At 44.9% G+C, this 20,856-nt stretch overlaps 1 protein-coding gene across 2 annotated transcripts in view; it reads left to right on the forward strand.

Moving 5' to 3' along the window:
- Positions 1–613: 613 nt before the first annotated feature.
- The window catches only part of NUP85 (nucleoporin 85), a 29,004-nt gene continuing 8,761 nt past the window's right edge, over positions 614–20,856 (forward strand). Inside the window, exons 1-11 of one of the 2 annotated variants that reach the window (XM_081027199.1) lie at positions 614–1,210; positions 4,785–4,878; positions 7,039–7,201; positions 9,238–9,308; positions 9,848–9,891; positions 10,930–10,999; positions 12,192–12,313; positions 18,069–18,203; positions 18,305–18,427; positions 18,634–18,765; positions 19,003–19,109. In XM_081027199.1, the coding sequence (XP_080883325.1) occupies positions 1,178–1,210; positions 4,785–4,878; positions 7,039–7,201; positions 9,238–9,308; positions 9,848–9,891; positions 10,930–10,999; positions 12,192–12,313; positions 18,069–18,203; positions 18,305–18,427; positions 18,634–18,765; positions 19,003–19,109 (1,094 nt within the window). In that variant the 5' untranslated portion in view covers positions 614–1,177. The remainder of the gene's footprint in view (positions 1,211–4,784; positions 4,879–7,038; positions 7,202–9,237; positions 9,309–9,847; positions 9,892–10,929; positions 11,000–12,191; positions 12,314–18,068; positions 18,204–18,304; positions 18,428–18,633; positions 18,766–19,002; positions 19,110–20,856) is intronic. The other variant, XM_081027200.1, reaches the window with a different exon arrangement.

Genomic DNA, 20,856 nt, shown 5'->3' on the forward strand with positions numbered 1-20,856 from the left:
ATTGATGGCTGTCTTAAGAGATAAAGATTCGGATGAAATTGTGATAGCCCCAGGATTTTCCTTCCTGAATTTGTACCTGAAAAGAACCAACCATTGGTGTGAGAGGAGTTTCCTAACCACCCCAAGTCATCTCATTTCAACCAGTTCAAATAGGTCATTCCGAGTAATCTCAGGGAAAGAACCGTTTCCCCAGGTAGAAAACTGAAACTCGGTTTTCAGATCGAGTATCTTTCCCAAATAACAGAAGCTGCTACATTTTCAGGCAGTGATTCTTAAGACTTATTTTTAAATTCCGAATTATCTTCAGTTAGTTAAAAAAAAAAAAAGTGCTTATTTGGGAATGTAAAACCAGTACTATTCTCTTGCGTGTGTGTGTGTGTACGTATTTGTAAATATGGCATTTACAAAATAAATAACTCCTTTCAGTTACTAGAGCACTTCTGAGTTTTCCATGAACAAGACTGGGATTCTCTGACTGTGACTTTTTTTCCTTTTCCTGCTTTTCTTTGGGGAGATAACAGACCAGCATTTGTGTGAAGTAAGCAAGCCCCGCTGTCCCGACTGCGCAGTTGTGCAGCTGCACCCCTTTTGTCCGCGTGCTTCTGGAGCGTTTGGGGTGGGAGTTGGCAGCGAGTGCCTCCGTCCACCAGCCCGATGGACCGGGGACCCCTGGGCCTGGACGCCGCTCACAGAAGCGGCTGGGACAACACTAACCTGCAGGCTCAGAGGCGGCAAGGGGAGCCAGAGCGGGGAGGGGTCGCACGCCCGCCCGAGCCCGGCCCCCGGCCGCCCCTGCACCGCGAGCGGCTCCCCAGCCCGCGCACGCGCAGCTGCCCCGCCACCGCTCCCGCCGTCTCCAGGGGCTTTCCCCCTGCCCCGCGTGGGGCTGTCCCCGGCGGCGCCTGATCTGCCAAGAAGGTTCGTCTGAGGGTAGGCGGCTCCTGGCGCCGCTTTCCCGGACGTGTTGTCCAGGCCACGAAGGAGGAACACGCGCAGAGTGCCGTAGACGGGTGGCCGTGGCCCAGAGGAGACGCCCCGGCAGCGTTGGGGCTCTGGGCCTGCAGGCAGTGCAGCAGGGGGCTCGGGTCGGGTCCTGTCTGGCAGCGGCTCTGAGCGCGAGGCCCGAGCCGGGAGCTGTGCTGGCCTCGCGACTTCCCGGCAGCTGAGCTGCGGCGCTATGGAGGAGCTCGATGGCGAGCCGACAGTCACTGTAAGGGCGCCCCAAAGAGTCTCGTTTGCCCTCGCGGCCCAAGGATTGAGTCTGCTCCATCACTGCAGGCTTGGCTACCTCCCTGCCTCCCGGGAGGCGCCCGTCCCCTTCTCTCAGCTCAGTTGCCACCGTCCGGAGGTCACATTCATTAGCTGCCCGTGTTTGGATCGCAGTGCTCGCTGGGTTCCTGCTGCTTTGTATGCTCAGAATGCCTGGCCCCAGAGGCCTCGCTCCGTCCCTCTCCCGCCCTTGTCGCGGCGCCTTCCTATTCCGCTCGCTTTTCTCGTTGGGCTAATGCTCTAAAGAGCGCGCTTGGACTCGGAGGAGAATTGGGGCTTTTTTCCTTCCAGCCGAACTTAGCTTCACGTGAGCTTGGCTTCTGCTTGTGCTGCACTTGCCTAAGGTTTACTAAACGTATTTATTCTCTCGGGGTGCTATCTCTTTTTATATGTTGCTTTCCAATTATTATTATTATTATTTTTTTTAACCGAACTCTGAAGACAGTATGTCAATTGCTGCAGATCCCTGAGTTTAAAGAAATCCATAGCCTTTAGATACAAAAGACTACGGTTCCCCCTGCCTGGAATGCTCGCTTCTTCTCTCATCTCCTGCTCGTTTTTTAAATGCAAGCTCCAGCAGCTTGTGTCTTAGGAACGCCTTCCCTAACCTCCCTAACTAGGTCCGATACCTCTACCCATTGTGGGCTTCTTCTGCACGTCTTAGCTCTGTAAGCCCCACTAAACTGAAAGTTGCTATACCTTGTGCTTTTGCTTTCTAGAAAGTTGAGATGCCTACAGTTTTCAGCCAAAGACATCAGATTGCAAAGCAGTATCCGACAAAATAAAAAATTGAAAATAGGGGTCATTTCAAAGCTGACTGGACAAAAGGAGGCATGAGATCTTAAATAGCAATCAACATGGGTTGTTATGCTCTATGAAGCTTACTGCTGTAGCGTGTTCCAATTTAAAAGCTATACAGAGTACTTTAAATATTAAATATCCATCAAGGACTATGTCAGTGTTTGTGGGAAGAAAAATTAGAACATCAGAGTCACTGGAACTTTTTCAAACTTGCCCTCTCTCACTTGTGTTAGACTCCTTGGGTGGGGGGAGCCTTCCCTGTGGTGCCCTGGAGAGCCACTGCTTTCATACTGTGCCATGATGAAGAGCCATGCATTTCCAAATGGAATGAAGATGATCTCCGCTTACTTATTTTTATACCCAGTAGTGATGATGGACTTGAGATAACCCAGCTCTATATTGGTGCTGGGGAGACCAGGTAGAAAACTGGTTGGCCTCGTGGACACACACAGGAGGGGCATTGTAGTCCCGAGTCTGAAGCTCACCTCTGCAAGTTTAAACTCTGTCATGTCTGTTTTTGAGTGTTCATCTGCCTTTGGGGCTTACTCTAAACACATTCTCAAGAGACTGATGAATAATTGTGAATACCATTAAGTCACCCTTTATGGCAGTTGTGTCTGCTTTTCACACAACTGCTCCCTATTGTCAAGGCACCTGAAGTCCAGTTAGTAACTGGCAGATTCGAGGATATTTCAATGTAGATTCAAAGTAGGTAGAATAATCTTGAGTAGTTTTTCTAGACCACTGGTCTTCTTATCCTTTTGAGTCAAGAGCTCTTAAAAAGTGTAAGCTATAGTTTTCATTGTCTTTTTTGTTTTGTTCGATTCCAGATAAATACCTAAAAGTAGAATTGCTGGGTTATAGGACAGATGCATATTTAGCTAAAATAAACTCAGTTTTCCAACGTGGCTATACAGGTTTTTTTGCAGCAGCAATGTGTGAGAGTTCCAGTTGTTTCACACCCTCATCAATTCTTTGTATGATCAGTCTTTTCAATTTTCAGTTCCATTCCAGTGGGTATTTAGTGGTAGCTCATTATTTTCATTTGTGTTTCCCTAATGAGCATCTTTTTAAGTGCTTATATGTCATTTGTATATCTTCTTTGGTGAAGTGTGTGTTAAAAATCTTTTGCCCATTTTGTTACTGGGTTGTTTCACTAATGAATTGTAAGAATTCTTTACATATTCGGGATATCAAATATGTGTTTTGCAGATATTTTCTCCCAGTCTATGGCTTGCCTTTTCATTTTCTGAACAGTGTCTTTTGAAGAGCAAAAATTTTAATTTTGTTGAAGTGCAATTTATAAATTTTTCTTATGCTATAGTTTATGCTTTTCGTGTCCTATATACATCTTTGCTTACTTTCAGGTCAGAAAGATTTTCTACTATGCTTTTCAGGTTTTATAGATTTTACTCTACATTTGAGTCTGTGAATAATTTTTAGTGAATTTTTGTCTATGGTGTGAGGTTCATTTTTGCATAGGTTTACCCGTTTGTTCCAGCATCATTATGTACAAATAATGCTTCCTTCTTGCCTGACCTACTCATCCAGTAAGTGTCTGCTAAAACAGATTCTGTTCTGTGTGTACCTCAGACTTAGCATACCTCCCCCTTTCTGACTGCTTGTTTGTTTATTGCTCTCCCTCAGGAGAACACTAGCTTTTGGAGGACACAGACTGTCGTACACATTGTTGTATTCTTAGAGCCCAGCACAGAAAAAGGCTTAATACACATTGCTTAGTTGATGAATGACCGCATTAGCCTTTCCTAAGAACTGAATGCACTTGTCTTGAGACAAGACTATTGACAAGACTATTGCCAGCCAAATTCATTGTCTACCAAAAGTATTTATCGAGTGCCAACTTTGTGCCAGCGTCTCTTCTAGGCAGTGAGTGAGAATCCTAGAGGCTCCTGCCATTGTGAGCTTGCCTCTTTTCATGGGGCACGTAATAACCATGTAGGAGAATCATGTCAGGCACTGAGAAATGCTATTGCAGTGGTCCACATGAGAGTTGATGATGGCTTGGGTTAGACTGGTAGAAGTGGCACATGGCTGGATTCAGGCTTAGTTAAAGAGAATACAGTTTACTGATAGACCGGACATAGGTGGTGAGGGAAAGAGAAGAATCAAGGATTCCTCCTAACAGTTGGAGAAGGTTTTGTCCCAGTGAAGGAGTGAAATGAGTTTTGGGGATGAGCCTCAAGAGTTCTTTTTTTTGGCTCTTGATGTTGTGGTTATAACTCTGGAGGTTAGATCATCTATAAAGGTGTGGATTAGGCATTGGAGGTATGAAGCTGAGACTCAGGGATTGGTCTGAGTTGGAGCGAAAAATTGAGTGTCATCAAAGAGATGCCACAGAAGCTATGGGATCGAGGTCTCTGTCTTTTCAGTGAGTAAGAAACAGCTCCTTTTTAATTTTTTTAACTTCACTTTTTCTGAAGTACACATCACTAACTTACAATGTAATATTGATTGGGTTGTAGCTTTCCTTTTTATCAACACCCGAGAAGTGGTAGGCTGGGTTGAGGTGCCCCGCGAAGCTCACTTGTTTACTTAGGGTCTCAGACACTGGGCTGATACCAACCACATGCAGCTCTGTACATACATTAGCACTTAACTTGCACGACCACTGCTTTCTAGGATGATACTTGCAAGTCAGTTGAAAGCAAAGCCTTTCGTAGGAATAACAGTTTCTGTATCTTATTTTTTACTAGTTTATTCCAGGAGTGAATTCCAAGAAGAGGCAAATGTGTTTTGACTGGGGTCCAGGAGAGATGCTGGTGTGTGAAACCTCCTTCAACCACAAAGGTAGTTGTTATTTCGTCCACATTATCTGTCTTGGCACATTTAGTTGTTTTTTTTCCCTTTATTCTCTCAGATTTGACTAGCTGAGGCATGATAAATTGAACTTATTTTGTACCATTTTCATTTTTGGATCTTCAGCTGTTTAAGATTTTCATTGATTTATGAGACCTGCCAGATGTTGAATCCAGGCAAAAAAATTAGCAATAGTCTTCCTGGTATTAAAGGCTTTTTTTTTTTTTTTTTAAATTAATTTTATTGGGGTGACAATTGTTAGTAAATTTACATAGATTTCAGGTGTACAATTCTGTATTACATCGTCTATAAATCCCATTGTGTGTTCACCACCCAGAGTCAGTTCTCCTGGCTTTTTTTTTTTTTTAAACTATTTAGGTGTGTTTTTCCAGGACCTATCAGCTCCAAGTCAAATAGTTGTTTCAATCTAGTTGTGGAGGGTGCAGCTCACAGTGGCCCATGTGGGGATCGAACTGGCAACCTTGTTGTTAAAAGCAGCGCCCCAGAAAGGTTTTCTTATATCTGAAAGCTTCAAGCTTTTCCCGCTTCTTGTCCAGAGAGACTCAGTTCCCTTCATCGCAGCCCCCTTATTGTGAAACTTTGCAGATCTCATAGCCCTTACCTTCATATTATCAGTGTGAAGTCAGTTGGATTCTGTAGGCTGTTTATGCACAGCACAAGTGAGCTGGAGAGCGAAATGACTTGGCCTTGGCTTTGTCCTCTAAGCTCCATCAAATATTGGACATGAATTTTTCTCCTGGTACAGACTCCCACTAGTAGCAAGATAAGACTGAAATCTTGACATTTGATTTTCCTTTCTCCTTTTTAAGAGAGAAGTATCAAGAAATGTTGAAGAGATTTTCTTGCACATTTTTGACAGCTTCTTTGCCCAAAGGTGTAGGTTTTTCTCTGTTATAAGGAGCAGATTGAGCTAATGAAAGTCTCAGAATTTTGGTAAATTAGCATATGATGTGCAGTTCATGTGAATTTTAAGCTATGTAGTTTTTCTTGATTTTATAGTTAACGGTTGTCCCTAATGTTGCTAAATATTGATCAGATATGTTGGTATTGAACATCTCAAGCTTGGCAGAGCTATAGAATCTGCCAAAGGGGCAGATTCATAGAAGAGAAACTTCTGTGAGTGTGTCCGGATGGTCTGTTTTCATACTTAATGGGAAAGCTTATCAACATTTCTAGTTTGTCCTCTGTTGTTAAGGTTTTCTTTTGTTGGTTTATTTATTTGTATTGAAATCACATTCAAGACAAGCCATTGAACATCATCCCAAATTGAAATTTCCACAAGTTGGTCGTTTATAATTTATTATAGAGCCTTTTCATTGCTGTTGTAAAACAGTCAATTCTAGGTTCTTTATTTTAGAGGTAATGGCAGTACAAATTAATACCAAAAAACATATTTACTTTGTGTTTATATAAAACTTTAACTATAGGTTTATCTTATTTATTGAGTTTTACATAGGCTAATATTAAGTGAGTTTACTTTTTTCAGTGTATTTCAATTGATGGAGGTGAAAGCTAGTTCCAAAATATGCTGATGAGTTGAGTAAAGTCTAAGAGTAAACATTTGTGTTTAAAAATTCATGTGTGGATAATTGATAAATGAAAATTTGTATAATTTTTTAACAGCTGAAGTGAGTAGCAAAGAAGCTGAAGCTTTTGTAATTAGATACTCAATTTTTAAAAAATTGTTTTTTTAAAGGCTTTATGCCTAGTACCTTTTTTATTTTTTACAGGACTTTATTGGGGAACAGTGTGTACTTCCAGGACTTTTTTCCAAGTCAAGTTGTTGTCCTTTCAATCTTAGTTGTGGAGGGTGCCGTTCAGTTTCAAGTTGTTGTCCTTTTAGTCTTAGTTGTGGAGAGCACAGCTCAGCTCCAGGTCCACTTGCCATTGCTAGTTTCAGGGGGCGCTGCCCACCATCCCTTGCAGGACTCGAGGAATTGAACCGGCAACCTTGTGGTTGAGAGCCCACGGGCCCATGTGGGAATCGAACCGGCAGCCTTCGGAGTTAGGAGCATGGAGCTCCAACCGCCTGAGCCACTGGGCTGGCCCTCAATTTAAAAATTTTTGAGTGGGTTCTTTTATGAAGGTGATAGTGATAGATGTTTAATTTTTTTTCCTGTTTCGTTTCAGGAAAATCAGAGACGGTGCCCGGCTGCCCTTTTATCCATATCATCCGGAAGGATATAGATGTTTATTCTCAAATCTTGAGAAAACTCTTCAATGAATCCCATGGAATCTTTGTGGGCCTCCAGAGAATTGAAGAAGAATTATCTGGAAAATCCAGAAAAACTCAGTAAGTAGGCTGTTGATAGGTGCTAAAGTCCACAATTCACTTGTGAAAAGCCAAATGAAATGATCCTTGTTCTTTCCCATGATGGATGGATCACCTGGAGAAATCAGGGACTCCTGGTTCTACTTTGTGGCCTCTGTGCTGGGCAGTGTAAATGGTCAGAGATGGAAATGTCTTCCAGGCAACGTGCAAATGGTGTTGATTGACTTGTAGGCTTGATATGCTTTCCTTGTTTGTATTCCTACTCATTTACTCCCCAAAGAAGAAAATTTAGGCCAAAAAAGCACCTGAGATTCATTTAATGAGGCCCTACTATTGGGAGATTTTGAAATTCATGTAAAAATGAGTTTTGTTTTGTTTTTGAAGAATTATTCTCAAGGCATTTTTTGGCAAGAGACCAGAAAACTGTTGTACGATTGTCTAAAGTGTGGTTCCGGAGTTAACTGTATCAATGTCAGGTATTTATTAACTGCAGACTTTGGGCCCCACCTCAGATCATCAAAACACGAATTTCTGGGGGTGGCTCCTAAAATCTCCAGGTGAGTGTTAAGCACAGTGGAGTTTGAGAACCCCTGTGTTAGGTTTTATCAGCGTCCATTCGTATGGTTATGCCTGGGCACTGTTGGTATTTGTATTGAGAAAACCCCACTTTTTCCCTCCTCTTGTGCTTCTCCTTTACTCCCACACTCACAACACTTCTGATGCCAGATGTGTATGGGTTTCCCCTTACCAAGCAGTTCTGTGACACTAGCTGGGTGTCTTTCAATTTAACTCAATTCTGACACTACATGGAGATAGCGTCACATTCCACAGGTTACGGGCTCAGTCCCATGAGACTGCCCTGCACTTCAGATGCCAACCACCAGTAGTGGGTCCCCAGGTAACCCACCACTTCTGTCCGACTTAGCTACAAATCAGAGGTTCCCAGGATCCCCTCGGGTCAGATTAATTTGCTAGAGTGGCTTATGGGACTCAGGGAAACACTTAGGTTTACTAGTAGTTTATTAAAGGATATGATAAAGGATACAGATGAATAGCCAGATGAAAAGGTACATAGGGTGAGGTCTGGGAAGGTCCCGAGTACAGGAGTTCCCATGGAGTTGGGGTGTATCATCACCTTTGTCTGTGGATGTGTGTGTCCCCCTGGAAGCTCTCTGAACCCCGTACTATTGGGATTTTGTGAAGGCTTCCTCACGTGGTCTGATGGATCGTTTCCAGCCCTCTATCCCCCATAGGGAAGAAGGGCACAGGGCTGGAAATTCCCAGCTTCTAATTATGGTTGGTCTTCCTGGTGATCAGTCCCATCCAGGAGCCACCCAGAGTCACCTCATTAGAACAAAAGGTGCTTCTAGTGTTCTTGTTACTTAGGAATTTACAAAGATTTTTAGGAGCTCTGTGTTAGGCACTAGGGATGAAGACCATGTATCTGTTTCTTATCAATCACAATAGCACAGTATTTTACTTTCTTGATAAGCATTTTACAAATGAATCCTGGAGAATGCCCTACTTAGCGCGCGCGTGTGTGTGTGTGTGTGTGTGTGTGTGTAAAACAGATCACTGGTTTCAAGAGAGTGGTACAGAGTATTGGTGATTCAGAGGAATCTACTACCACTTCTAAGAAACAAATATGTCAGAAGTCCTGATTATAGAGACCCTGAAGATAGAGCGCCTGGCTTATCTATGTGGGGTCTCTGTTCCCGCGTCTCCTAGTGCATCCGTACAGTAGATGATCTGAAACATTTGCTGAATGACGAAAGGAATGCGTGACTGTCTTGATGGTGGGATGATAACTCCTGTTTTGTGCCGGGGAGCCAGCATGTCACCTTGTTTTTGGCTGGGGGCATTCTTTATCTTGGCCTGAGTCTTGACTGTGAACCTGGTACACGGGGTAAGTGAGATAATGTGTGCAAGTTGATTTGCCTCCTGCTAGCTCCTTCGACTTGGCTCCTGACTTTCAGCAAGCTTCTATCACCTATTCTACCTTTCTGTTACCACAAGATGTTCCAGGCTCATCTTGTATGCCATTTCATTTTTTGTAGATTGGTTCTAGTGAGTAAAAACTACCGATCAGTCATAAGAGCATGCATGGAAGAAATGCACAAGGTTGTAGGTAAGGATTTTGTGTATGTATATGTGATAGTAATTAAAGTATTCATCTGGCTATAAATACTGCAAGGTAAAACCTGATTGACATTCCAGTTTAAAACTCTTACTTTCCTATCCTAATTTTTTCTCAATAATCGTATGTTCTTCCAGTGAGAGCATATAGAGTTGACAGGTATGAGGCTAAAGGGCCAAATTAAGGATCTTTGAAAATTGCATTCCCGGTTCTTTGGTCTTGGTTATTTAAAGTCACCATAACCACAAGAGCCACGTAACTCCCCAATGCCAGGTGGAGTCTTGTATAACACTGTGGCCTCTATGTTTGCTGTGTTGCAGTTGAAAATGTCATTTGTAACTAGCGGGTCTTCGGTTGAGAATCATTAATCTACAACAAAGAGATACAAAGCATTTTTTAAAAAAATCTATAGTGAAAATAGTTGCTCATTAAAAGAAACCAAGGCACAAGCCACAGAACTTGGTATATGAAGTTATATCAATCAGACTGAAAGTTCTATTGCTCACTTACAATGTTTTGTGTTTTGTTAGTCGCTACTAAAGATCCAACAAGTGGCCGCCAGTTCAGCATCCAGGTAAGGAAGGGGCTGTCTTTGTGGTACTGGCACTAGGATATCTTTCTGTGTCCTTGGCACCCACCTGGGATGGCTTTGCAAAAATGGTTTTCTGCAGAACTCTTCTTTCCAGGTAGACATGCAACTCTTTGGGGTGGTAAGTAAGGATCATCTTGACCTTCCTGGGGCCCCTGCAAGGCTGAGCACATTGAAACGGAGGCTATGCCTGATGAGTACTTGTATGAGTTTTCGTTTCTTATGGGAAGTATAAATCCTGAGCATATGTATCACCTGAGATACCGAGCTGAGCTTTTGGAACCACTGCTTAGTCTCAGGAACTGTACTCAGCTCATGAACCCAGCGGTTCTACTGAGCCTCAAGTTGTTATACTTCAGTTGGAGCTGGAAAACGACTTAAAGAATTCTCTTTCTCTGGAAGAATCTTGATATTGTTCAAACTTGGTAGTTAGTAGGGACTGATGCACTGTCTCTGAAGCCAGCAAAGCGTTTATTTTCCCTTAGGAATAAGCTATTCTCTGTGCACAGAAGGGTGCTGGGGAAGAGGAGACTATTCCTAAGGGCAAGGTCTTGTCCTGATTTATTTTTGGATCTTATATTAGGTCGGCCTTTTCTTAGACTGTTTCCTAAACTTCATTCCATTGAATACCAACTTCATAATTTTTGCTGTTGTCTATATATTTCTAGCAATATTATTTACTGAATATTTTCCTAAAATTGTCTCTTTTATTATTCAAATAAAGCCTCTTCTTAAACCATAATATTCACCAAGATCATGGGTGTGATGAGCTAGTTATATTTTTCTAATGCACGTTAAACTGAAACTACAACCTTTGAAATGAAAGAACATTGGTCTGTGTCTCACCCCCCAAAATTCTCTCATTGGCTGGCCTGTGGGGAAACCCTGCCATAGGAATATTCAGTAAATGTTGAGTTAATGAATGACTATGCTGTGATCAAAGCCCTGCTTTGTTCCTTTGCTCTAAGCAAATCTCAGGAATGTTTTCAGTCAAAACTTTGTCTCCATTTCTTCCTTCCTTAGATCTCCATTTTGTCAGCAATGGAGCTCATTTGGAACCTTTGTGAGATTCTTTTTATTGAAGTAGCCCCAGGTGAGCATGGACTCTTTCTGTGTCACAGGTGTCCCCTGCCCTTTCCTCTTTGTCCTTCTTGTGTGTTGTGATGAGTGTTTTACTGCCTAGAATGTTTTTTTCATCACTTTTTATCAATACAGCCATCAGAAAGCATTGCATGACAGGCAAAGAAGCCTGCCATTTTGTCAGGTAAAGCAAAAGAATAGACAGAATGCCTTCTAGGAACCCAAAATGTTAAGCAGATGACCATTGAAAAATACCAGGGAAACAGATATTAAACTAGTGTGTTTCAGGGGTGGTCGTCAATATTTGTATCATAGGCTGGTCAAGCTTCAGAAAGTTTTAGGAGAAGCTAGGGGAGAGGCATGGAGCAGTTTCCCCCTCACAGCCTGCAGAAGGAACCAACCCCGCTAACACCTTGATGTCAGACTTCCAGCGCCCAGAAGTGTGAGGCAATAAATTTCTGTTTTAAAAAAGGAAAAAGAATATTTTAGGGATGTGAGGAGGGATTAGGCTGTGAGAGGCAAAATCCCTTTGAGAATTCTGTTGCTAGTGCTGAGGACGGGGCAACCCTGTACATTAACTGTCCACTGCGAGTTACTCTGTTGATCTTAAGTTAAACTGTGGTCACTACAGTATCCTGGCTTGGGTGGACTCTATGGAGGTGCTACAGGCATTTTTGGATTCTTTTCATGGTTTATGTTTGCTGTTATCTGTACATGAGTGTTAATTTCTATGCACTCATAGCTTTTTATTCGTTCTCCTGCTAAACTACTGAGCAACTTGAAATTACAATTCATTGTTTGTATGCCTGCTGCCAGTAGATTTTGAGGGCTGTCACTGTTCTGATCATTGTTGCATACCTAGTACCTAGTCAGTACCAGTCCCTAAACGACCATTACTTACATAGCTACTGAATATTGCGCAGTCAGGAAGACTCTGGAGGTGGGAGGAGTGGTGAGGTCTGGGCCTCATGTTCAGCCCTTTCTAAGATTCAGTGAAGGGTGTTGCTGCTTGGCACAGAGGAAGTAGTCCATAAAAGTCCATTGCTAGTCCAGCCCTTCATTCAGGACCATGTGTGCTCACTTAAAAGGGACAAACCACTTCCTACATAGCTTGTCTGCCCTACATTCTGTCTGTACTGTGGGAAAGTGGGATTTGTTGCCCAGGAAGCTGGGTTTTTGTGTGTGACGAGTCTCTCTCCTCCCAGCCGGCCCTCTCCTCCTTCACCTCCTTGACTGGGTCCGACTGCATGTGTGCGAGGTGGACAGTTTGTCAGCAGATGTTCTGGGCAGTGAGAATCCAAGCAAACACGAGAGCTTCTGGAAATTGGTAAGGACCCTGTGCAGGTTGGACTGCCCTGCCTTCCACTTCATATTCTGTTTTCCCCAGTGCTCACAAGCAGGCCTGAGGGTTGCATACTGAGCCTGTGTGCACTTGGCCTGGCTCTTTGAGTCTGTGATTATTTGAGGGAGAGCCTTTGCTTAGGAAGTATTGGGCCCAGATTTTGAGTCTCTGGTTCATTTACTGAGTATTTATTGAGTGCTACTGTTTGCAAGACACTGAGGAAACACCCATGACGAAAGTGAGCTAAGATACCTGTCCTTACTTATGGAACTTACATCCTGCATAAGGAGATAGGAAATGAATACAGAAACAAGTAAAATATGTAGCATATCTAATAGTGAAGTGCTATGGAGAGAAATAGAGGGAGGGAACTGGGAGTGTTAGAGGCGGCGGGGGTCGGGAAAGGCCTCACTCATGAGGTGACCCACAAGTAGAGACCTGAAGGCGATGAGGAGGGGATGTGCAGATGAAGGGAGAAGCAGCATTCCAGACAGCGAGGCCGGCAGATGCCATCTCCTAAAGGCAAAATAGGATGAGGAATGCCAAGGAGGCTAGTGAGCCAGGAGCAGCGTGAGCAGGAGAGAGCTGGGGAGTTAAGGGCAGAGAGATGCAGGGCCAGATCGTAGAGGAACTCCTGGGCGGTCGTAAAGACTAGCTTTCAGAGCAGCAGTGCAGCAGATGGTCAGAACACGGTCTGTGGTGTCAGACTGCTCGGCTTCGCATCGCAGCTCTACTTCCTGCTAGCTGTGAGATCGTGAGTGGGTGCCTGCGCAGCCTTCACTTTCCTCGTCTGTACAATGGAGATAATAACACCTACCCAGAGGGCTGTTATGATTAAATTAGTTAAAGGACGTGAATGTGTATATTAGTTGATAGATATAGTAAAAAGAGTTCCCGTTTCATTCCTGAGTCGGTTGGGGTGAGGGGAACGTTGGAGAGTTGAGCATCATGATTGACTTAGGTATTCAAAGGCTCTACTGAGAACAGAGCAAGGGCAGAAGCAGAGGTGCTAGTCTGGAGACTGTGCTACTCAGCCAGGCAAAGATGGTGGTGGCTCGGACAAGCAGGGGGTTGGTGAGACGGGATTAGATTCTGGATGCAGTTTAAAGCTACAGTTGGTGGGATGTGCTAATGCATTGGCTGTGGGTGTGTAACATGCAAGAAGGTGGGAAAATCAGGTTGGTGAGCTGGAGGTGACCGGGGCTTTCCTTTTTTAAATATGTGACATTAAAGAAGCCTACGCGAGCCAAGTGGAGGCATTGACTAAGCAGTGGGATCTGCAGGTCTGGAATTCAGAGAAGGAAGTCTAGGCGAGGAGAGAAACTGGGAACTGGCCGGCATATATAGCCTTGACTGTTTTGAGCATGACTTACAGTAAGAAAAAAACTTACTTTGTATATTTTGCTTTTATACTTGTGTGTGTACACCGTTGATTCTCATTATTTGTGATACTTATGTTCTGTTCTGTAAAGTCGCCTGGAGCACTGAGTTAGTCATTACTGAACCGTGGCTCCTCGGGGAAACACAGGGTTCCTTCAAGTCTCTGGTCCCAACATTTTTGTCAGCTGATCAACATATAACAATATATTATATGTTATATATATTATATAGAATTATGTGTGTTTCTCTTTAAAGACACCTTATTTAAATATATGATTGATTAACATTGACCTCAGAGCCAACAGCACTATAATGCGTGCCTTAACCAAGTTTATCTAACACGTATTTTTTCCATATGGCACATCACAGCCTTCGTTGCAGTTAGGGACACTGGAGAACACGAGAGCACTGTGCTTGGGGACCCAACAAAAGCAAAAAAAAAGCAAAAAATCCCACAACAAACCTTGGCACTGAATATATTACGAAAAAGACACTTGTTTAGTATGAGGACAGATACAAGAAAGTAGAGTGCCGGAGACAACCAAGATGGCTGAGTAGGTAAATGCTGAGCTTCTCTCACAACCACATCAAAATTACAACTAATTTACAAAACGACCATTATTGAGAATCGCCTAAAATCAAACAACTGAAGCCTTTCAATTAAAGACGTGCAGAAGAAGCCACCTCCAGACTGGTAGGAAGGGCAGAGACGTGGAATAGGCTGGTCCCCCACCCATGTGTGACCATTAAAGATCGGGAGGGATATTTCGGCTGTGGGCATCCCCCCCACCCCCCAGAGGAGCAAGAGGTCCCAGCTCCACCCCAGCCCAGGGTTCCAGTGCTTGGGAGAGAAGTCCCCATCATTTCTGGCTGTGAAAACCAGCAGAGATTGTGACTGAGTGAGACAGTGCGACTGCACTCCCAGGCACTCCTGTTAAAGGGACCACATGACTTACCCACCAACGGAATCACTTGCTCTGAGCTCCAGCGCTGGGGCAGAGGCAGCAGGAACAAATGGTGGGGAACTGAGTTGTCTGGCTTGGGACAGGGGCTGGAGAGGCGGCTTTCTCCAGGACCGGGGAGCTGGTGGAGACCATTGTTTCTTTTCTGAGCCCTCCTCCTTCCCCACATGTGGACACAGGCTGCACACAGTCTGTAGCTGCCATATCTGAGTCTCTACCCTTCACTTGCCATGCTCTGGCAATTCAAGGCCCCACCCCACTTTTGGGCACAAGCAGGCTGCTTTCAGTGGCTTTTTCGTGCAAACTGCCTGCCTTGGCTCAAGCTGCAGACTTTCCTAGGGTCTCTCAAAGGTGTGCGGAACCCAGACAAGCAGCATCTGGCTTGAGCGTATCCTGTACCTCTGGCTGAGCTGCCCTAAGCCGGCACTAGTGGCAGCCGACCTTAGTACACGGCTTGGCCTCTCAAGGCGCTTCCAAGCACAGCACCGGTGTCAGCCATCTGTGAATTTCTTTCTGGCTCCTGCTGGGTGGCCCCAGGTGAGGCACGGGCTGTGGCTGAACTTGACCTACAGCAGATCCCCTCCCAGGTGGTCCTGGGGCTGGCGCCCCCAGTGGCCAGCTTCAAAACGAGCTGGAGCATCACCCAGCTGCCTCCAAGTACGACGCACCCAAGGAGCAGATTGGGCAGGGACCAGAGCCCTGCTGAGGCAGATTCTGCTCCATTGGATCAGCCCCGGCACAACAACTCTTCCTCTGTAGTCAAGGCCAGTCCTCACAACCAGTGTGCCCGAGGGTCAGTCCCTCACAATGATGTGCAATTATCAACCCAGGCTCAACTACAGGAGGAGGGCACACACGACCCACACAAGGGACGCACCTGGAGCACGTGGCTCAGGTGACCAGAAAGACTGCACCACTGAACCCCACGGCACACCCACTACATAAGGCTACTCTACTAAGACCAGAAGAATAGCAGCCCTACCTAGTACATAGAAACAAACACAGGGAGGCAGCCTAAATGGGGAGACAAAGAAACATGTCCTAAATGAAAGAACAGAACAAAGCTCCAGAAAAAGAACTAAGTGAAGTTGAGATAAGCAATCTATACACCGAGTTTCAAACACTGCTCCGTTGTAAGAATGCTCTGTGATCTCAGGGAAACTTCAACAGAGAGATACCCTGTCTCCCCGAAAATAAGACCTAGCCGGACCATCAGTTCTAATGCGTCTTTTGGAGCAATAATTAATATAAGATCCAGTCTTATTCTACTATAATATAAGACCGGGTCTTATATTAATTTTTGCTCCAAAAGACGCATTAGAGCTGATGGTCCGGCTAGGTCTTATTTTCAGGGAAGAACGGTAGGAAACATAAAAATGGAGATGAAACCATTAAAAAAAAAAACAGTCAGAAATAAAGGATACTGGGCAGCTAGTTAGCTCAGTTGATTAGAGTGTGACTTCTTAACAACAAGGTTGCCAGTTCAATTCCCGCATGGGATGGTGGGCTGCGCCCCCTGCAACTAGATTGAAGGACAATGACTTGGGGCTGATGGGTCCTGGAAAAAAACACACAGTTACCCAATAAAATTTTAAAAAAGAAAAAGAAAGAAAGGATACAATAACAGAAATGAAGAATATATTACAGGGAGTCAACAATAGATTAGATGAAGCAGAGGCTCCAACCAGCCATGTAGAAGATGAGGGAGCAGAAAACACCCAACCAGAACAGCAAAAAGAAAGAATCCAAAACATTGAGAAGAGTTTAAGGGGCCTCTGGGACAATATTAAGCATACCAACGTTCGCATCATAGGGGTACCAGAAGGAGAAGAGAGAGAGCAAGGAATTGTAAACCTATTTTAAGAAATAATGACAGAAAACTTCCCTAACCTGGTGAAGGAAATGGACATACAAGCCCAGGAAGAACAGAGTCCCAAACAAGATAAACCCAAAGAGGCCAACACCAAGACACATCATAATTAAAATTCCAAAGGTTAAAGACAAAGAGAGAATCTTAAAAGCAGCAAGAGGAAAGCAGTTAGTTACCTACAAGGGAGCTCCCATAAGACTGGCAGCTGATTTCTCAACAGAAACTTTGCAGGCAAGAAAGGAGTGGCGGGAAATATTCCAAGTGATGAAAAGCAACGACATACAACCAAGATTACTCTACCCAGCAAAGCTCTCATTTAGAATTGAAGGACAGATAAGGAGTTTTCCAGACAAGAAAAAGATGAAGGAGTTCGCCACCACCAAACCAGTATTACAAGGACTCTTCGAGGGACTTCTTTAAGATGGGAGGGGGGTTAAGGATGGGTGAAAGGGGAAGGGATTAAGTAGAAATTGGTTATCATACAGTAGTCATGGGGATGTAGGTTACAGCATAAGGAATATAGTCAACAATATTGTAATAACTAGATATGGTGCCAGATAGGTACTAGAGCTATCAGGGTGATAGATGGGAATGGGGTTGGGGGCAGGGTGAAAAAGGTGAAGGCATTAAAATATATAAATTGGTAGTTAACACAGTATGGGGAGTATAATCAACAATGTTGTAAAGATCATGTAAGGTGCCAGACGGGCACTGGACTTATCCGGGGGACCACGTCATAGACGGTGTAGAGGCCCGACCTGAAGAGCTGAAGTAGAATAATACTGAATGTCAACTATAACTAAATATATAGGTATACATGGTCACAGGATGTGGAGTGCAACATAGGGAAGATAGTTGATGGTTTTGTAATCGCCATATAAGATGGCAGAGGAGTAGTAGCTTAGGGGTGGGTTACCACTTCATGAGGGGTTTAAATGTCTATTATAATATGTTGTTTTGTGCACCTGAAACTAATAAAACTAAAATTACAAATGAGGGGGGGAAAAAAGAGCGCTGCCTTGTTCAACCTCAGCTGGGAATGTGCGCATCAAGTGACTAATTTTTTGCTGCTCTGCTCATGTCCACAAGTGATGTTGACCTCAAATACTGATTTCGGGGTTACAGATGAATTTTTAGCAAGTAGGCAAATTTATAAATATGGAATCTGAATAAAGAGGATTGACTGTATTTATTCCAAGGGTATGTGTATATACATATGTATGTATTTGAACTGAAACTTTTATGAACCAATACTTTATTTGAGGTATCTGATATTTTCTATGTCATTTATTTTTTTAAAGTTGGTCACAGCCAACTTTAATGAGTTGGTTGTAACGAGTTACAACGTCAGTTTGAAAAGCATAGTCCTTTTAAAGCATGTTTGTAAAGCCATGTGCCGGGCTGAGCTAGCTTACCTCTGGAAGGAAGGAACAATCACACTTCCCCAAGGCTAGGAAGCCAATGCGTGGATTGAGGGAACGGCTTCCGGACCTCCTATGAATGCTCATGCTCTCGGGTGTCCTTCCAGGTGACCATCTTGGTGCTGCAGGGCCGGCTAGACGAGGCCCGACAGATGCTCTCCAAGGAAGCCGATGCCAACCCCACTTCTGTAGGCATGTGCCGAATTCTGGGGGACCTGATGAGGACAATGCCCATTCTCAGTGTATGTGGGAGCAGCCCTGCTCTGCTGGGTCATGGCAGGTGTGTTCATGAAACGTGGGGGGTTTGTGTGGTGATGGCGTCTCACTGCTTCTCTCCACTTAGCCTGGTAACACGCAGACACTAACAGAGCTGGAGCTGAAGTGGCAGCACTGGCACGAGGAATGTGAGCGGCACCTCCAGGATGGCACGTTCGCCTCCAGTCCTTACCTGGAGTCGCTCTGCAAGGTCTGTGGGAAACTAGTCCAGGTTGGGGTCCAAGCCGGCTTCCCTTAGGAGCTGCGGCATCCAGCCTAGTGATGGCAGAGCCTTGGTCCTACTTGTCCAGGGTGACGGGAGAGAGGGGAGGAGCGAGCTGCCAGAACAGGTGCTCCAGTGAGATCAGGAGAGTTATAGGCGTTCCCCTGGAGCTAAGGGAAAATGTCTCTTCTCAGATCATGCTGGGAGACGAAGCTGCCTTGTTGGAGCAGAAGGAGCATATGAGTAACTGGTATCATTTCCTAGTGACCCGGCTCCTGTACTCTCATCCCACAGTGAAACCCATTGATTTGCACTTCTATGCCCAGGTGAGTCTCAGCTCTGTAGGTTCAGGCTGGGGACTAGACATCCCGGGCTCTGCCTCCTGCTGGGTCATTTCCATCCTATGGCCTCTCTGAGTTGAATGCCCCCTAGAGAGCAGGAGGGGGCTTTCCTTTGGCTCTTTTTGAACGACCCCATCGCCATTCTCCTACACAGCAGCCCTGCCAGCCCCCTTGAGTCTCTGCTTCCACCCGGGCATTGAGTGGGTCACCACCTTTCCACAGTCCAGCCTTGACCTGTTCCTGGGCGGTGAGAGCAGTCCAGAACCCCTGGACAACATCCTGATGGCGGCCTTCGAGTTTGACATCCACCAGGTGATAAAGGAGTGCAGGTAAGACCTGCCGTACCACCACCCTCCTGACCATCTGGGGGGTGTGATTCGGTGCAGTAAGTACATTCACAGGTTGTGCAACCAACAGCACCGTCTTTTCTAGAAAGTCCCGTTTTCCTTCTTGCTGCTGCCTTAACCTGCTTCCCGCAGACCTGCTTCCCTCCCAGCCACGTGTACATAGATAATGGCTTCTCTCTGGACGAGTTTGGAGACTTCCCTGAGGCTTGCGGACTACCATGTTTATAACAATTTCCATTTCAGACATATTTACTTAAAATAACATGGCAGAAAATTACCTTGATGTTTAAAATCCAAAAAAAGTCAACTTGCCTATTTCTTGAAACCCTATGGGCATGAAGCCACCTTAAGGAACCGCACTTCTCAACAGTCTCCCTCTCCGGTGAGCCAAGGGCTCCCACACTGTGGGACTTGAGGCTGGGTCTGTTCAGAGCAGGGATTCTACAGCAGCCCTCTCCCCGGAGGGGATGTCAACATCATGTCGAACCTTCAGCAAGGTGGGAAAGGGAGGGTCAAACATAATGAATCAAAGGGAACGCTTTCCAGAAATTTCCATATATAGTGCGTCAGAATTTACCCTCCTGACTGGACAAGTGGGTGCTGCACCACAGACTCCCAGTTGCGGAAGGTGGGAACGGCAGCAGATGGCCTTGCTCAAGTATCAGGTTCACTGCGCTCGACTGGGTCAATCTTAGATCTAGGCAATGGGAAGGCTTCCCCACCTGCTACCCACTCTTCCTGTTTTGGTGAAAAGAAAGTCAGGGCTTCAAGAAAATGATGCTAGATGTGGGGGATAAAAAGTGGATTTTGTGTGTCTTTTTCACAGACCTGTAAAATATAGGGACTTTAATTGGAACTGGAAGATGACTTCCAGAATTCAGCTGATGATGGGTTTGGGGGCATCTGCATGGAGGGGTTAGTTGAGAACAACTTAAAAAGGCATGCACACATCATTCTGTGGCTTTGTGAGTGTCTCCTCCTATAACTGGAAATAATAGGCATTCCTAAACACACTGTTACAGCAGTGGTTATTTCCACCAGGACTTCCTTCATAAGCCACATCTGGATTAGGAACAAAACAGACTTGGGCAGAACAAGGAGGAAAGATAATAAAAAGGGAAAGCATCCTGTTCCTTTTCAGGGACAGTAGAAGAAAAAGAGAAGTGCCAGTGAAGAGGGGTGGTTTTATGAATGGCACAGAAATCAGTGTCACCCTCGTGCCAGTCTCGTGGAAGGAAGGGTCAGCTCACAGCCCTCAATCTGGGCATCTCTGCCCTGACAAGCAGGGGAGGATCTGAGCTATTTCTATTAGCTGTAAATCTTGGAGCTTGGGTTTTTCTGATCAGGAAGCTACTGCCTACTCCATTCTGAAAGAGATGCTGAAAAGCAAGTCCCAGGACCTCATGCTAGGAATTGGAAGAAGGGCTGAAGTGTCTTCAGAGAGAGTAGCAGAGCCTTAGGAATGTGCCCTCCGGAATGAGGAAGGATTGGACCTGGGGTCTGGGGAGCACTGGGTTCCTCATGGGTTGTACTATTTAGACCCAAATTTGGTTTCCAGTGGAGCGGAGAGCATCTGTCTGGTCATGGGCCAGAAGGCTGACGGTACAGGGAAGGCTTGCCACTGGGGGTGTGACGTCAGCTGGGCTCATGACTACCCTGTGAACGGAAAATGAGGGGAATTTTTTCTAATGGCTCTAGAAGGGAGGTTCCTAAATGGGCACCCGACGAG

This window comes from Rhinolophus hipposideros, assembly GCF_964194185.1.
Source record: "Rhinolophus hipposideros genome assembly, chromosome: 20".
Taxonomy (NCBI): Eukaryota; Metazoa; Chordata; class Mammalia; order Chiroptera; family Rhinolophidae; genus Rhinolophus; species Rhinolophus hipposideros.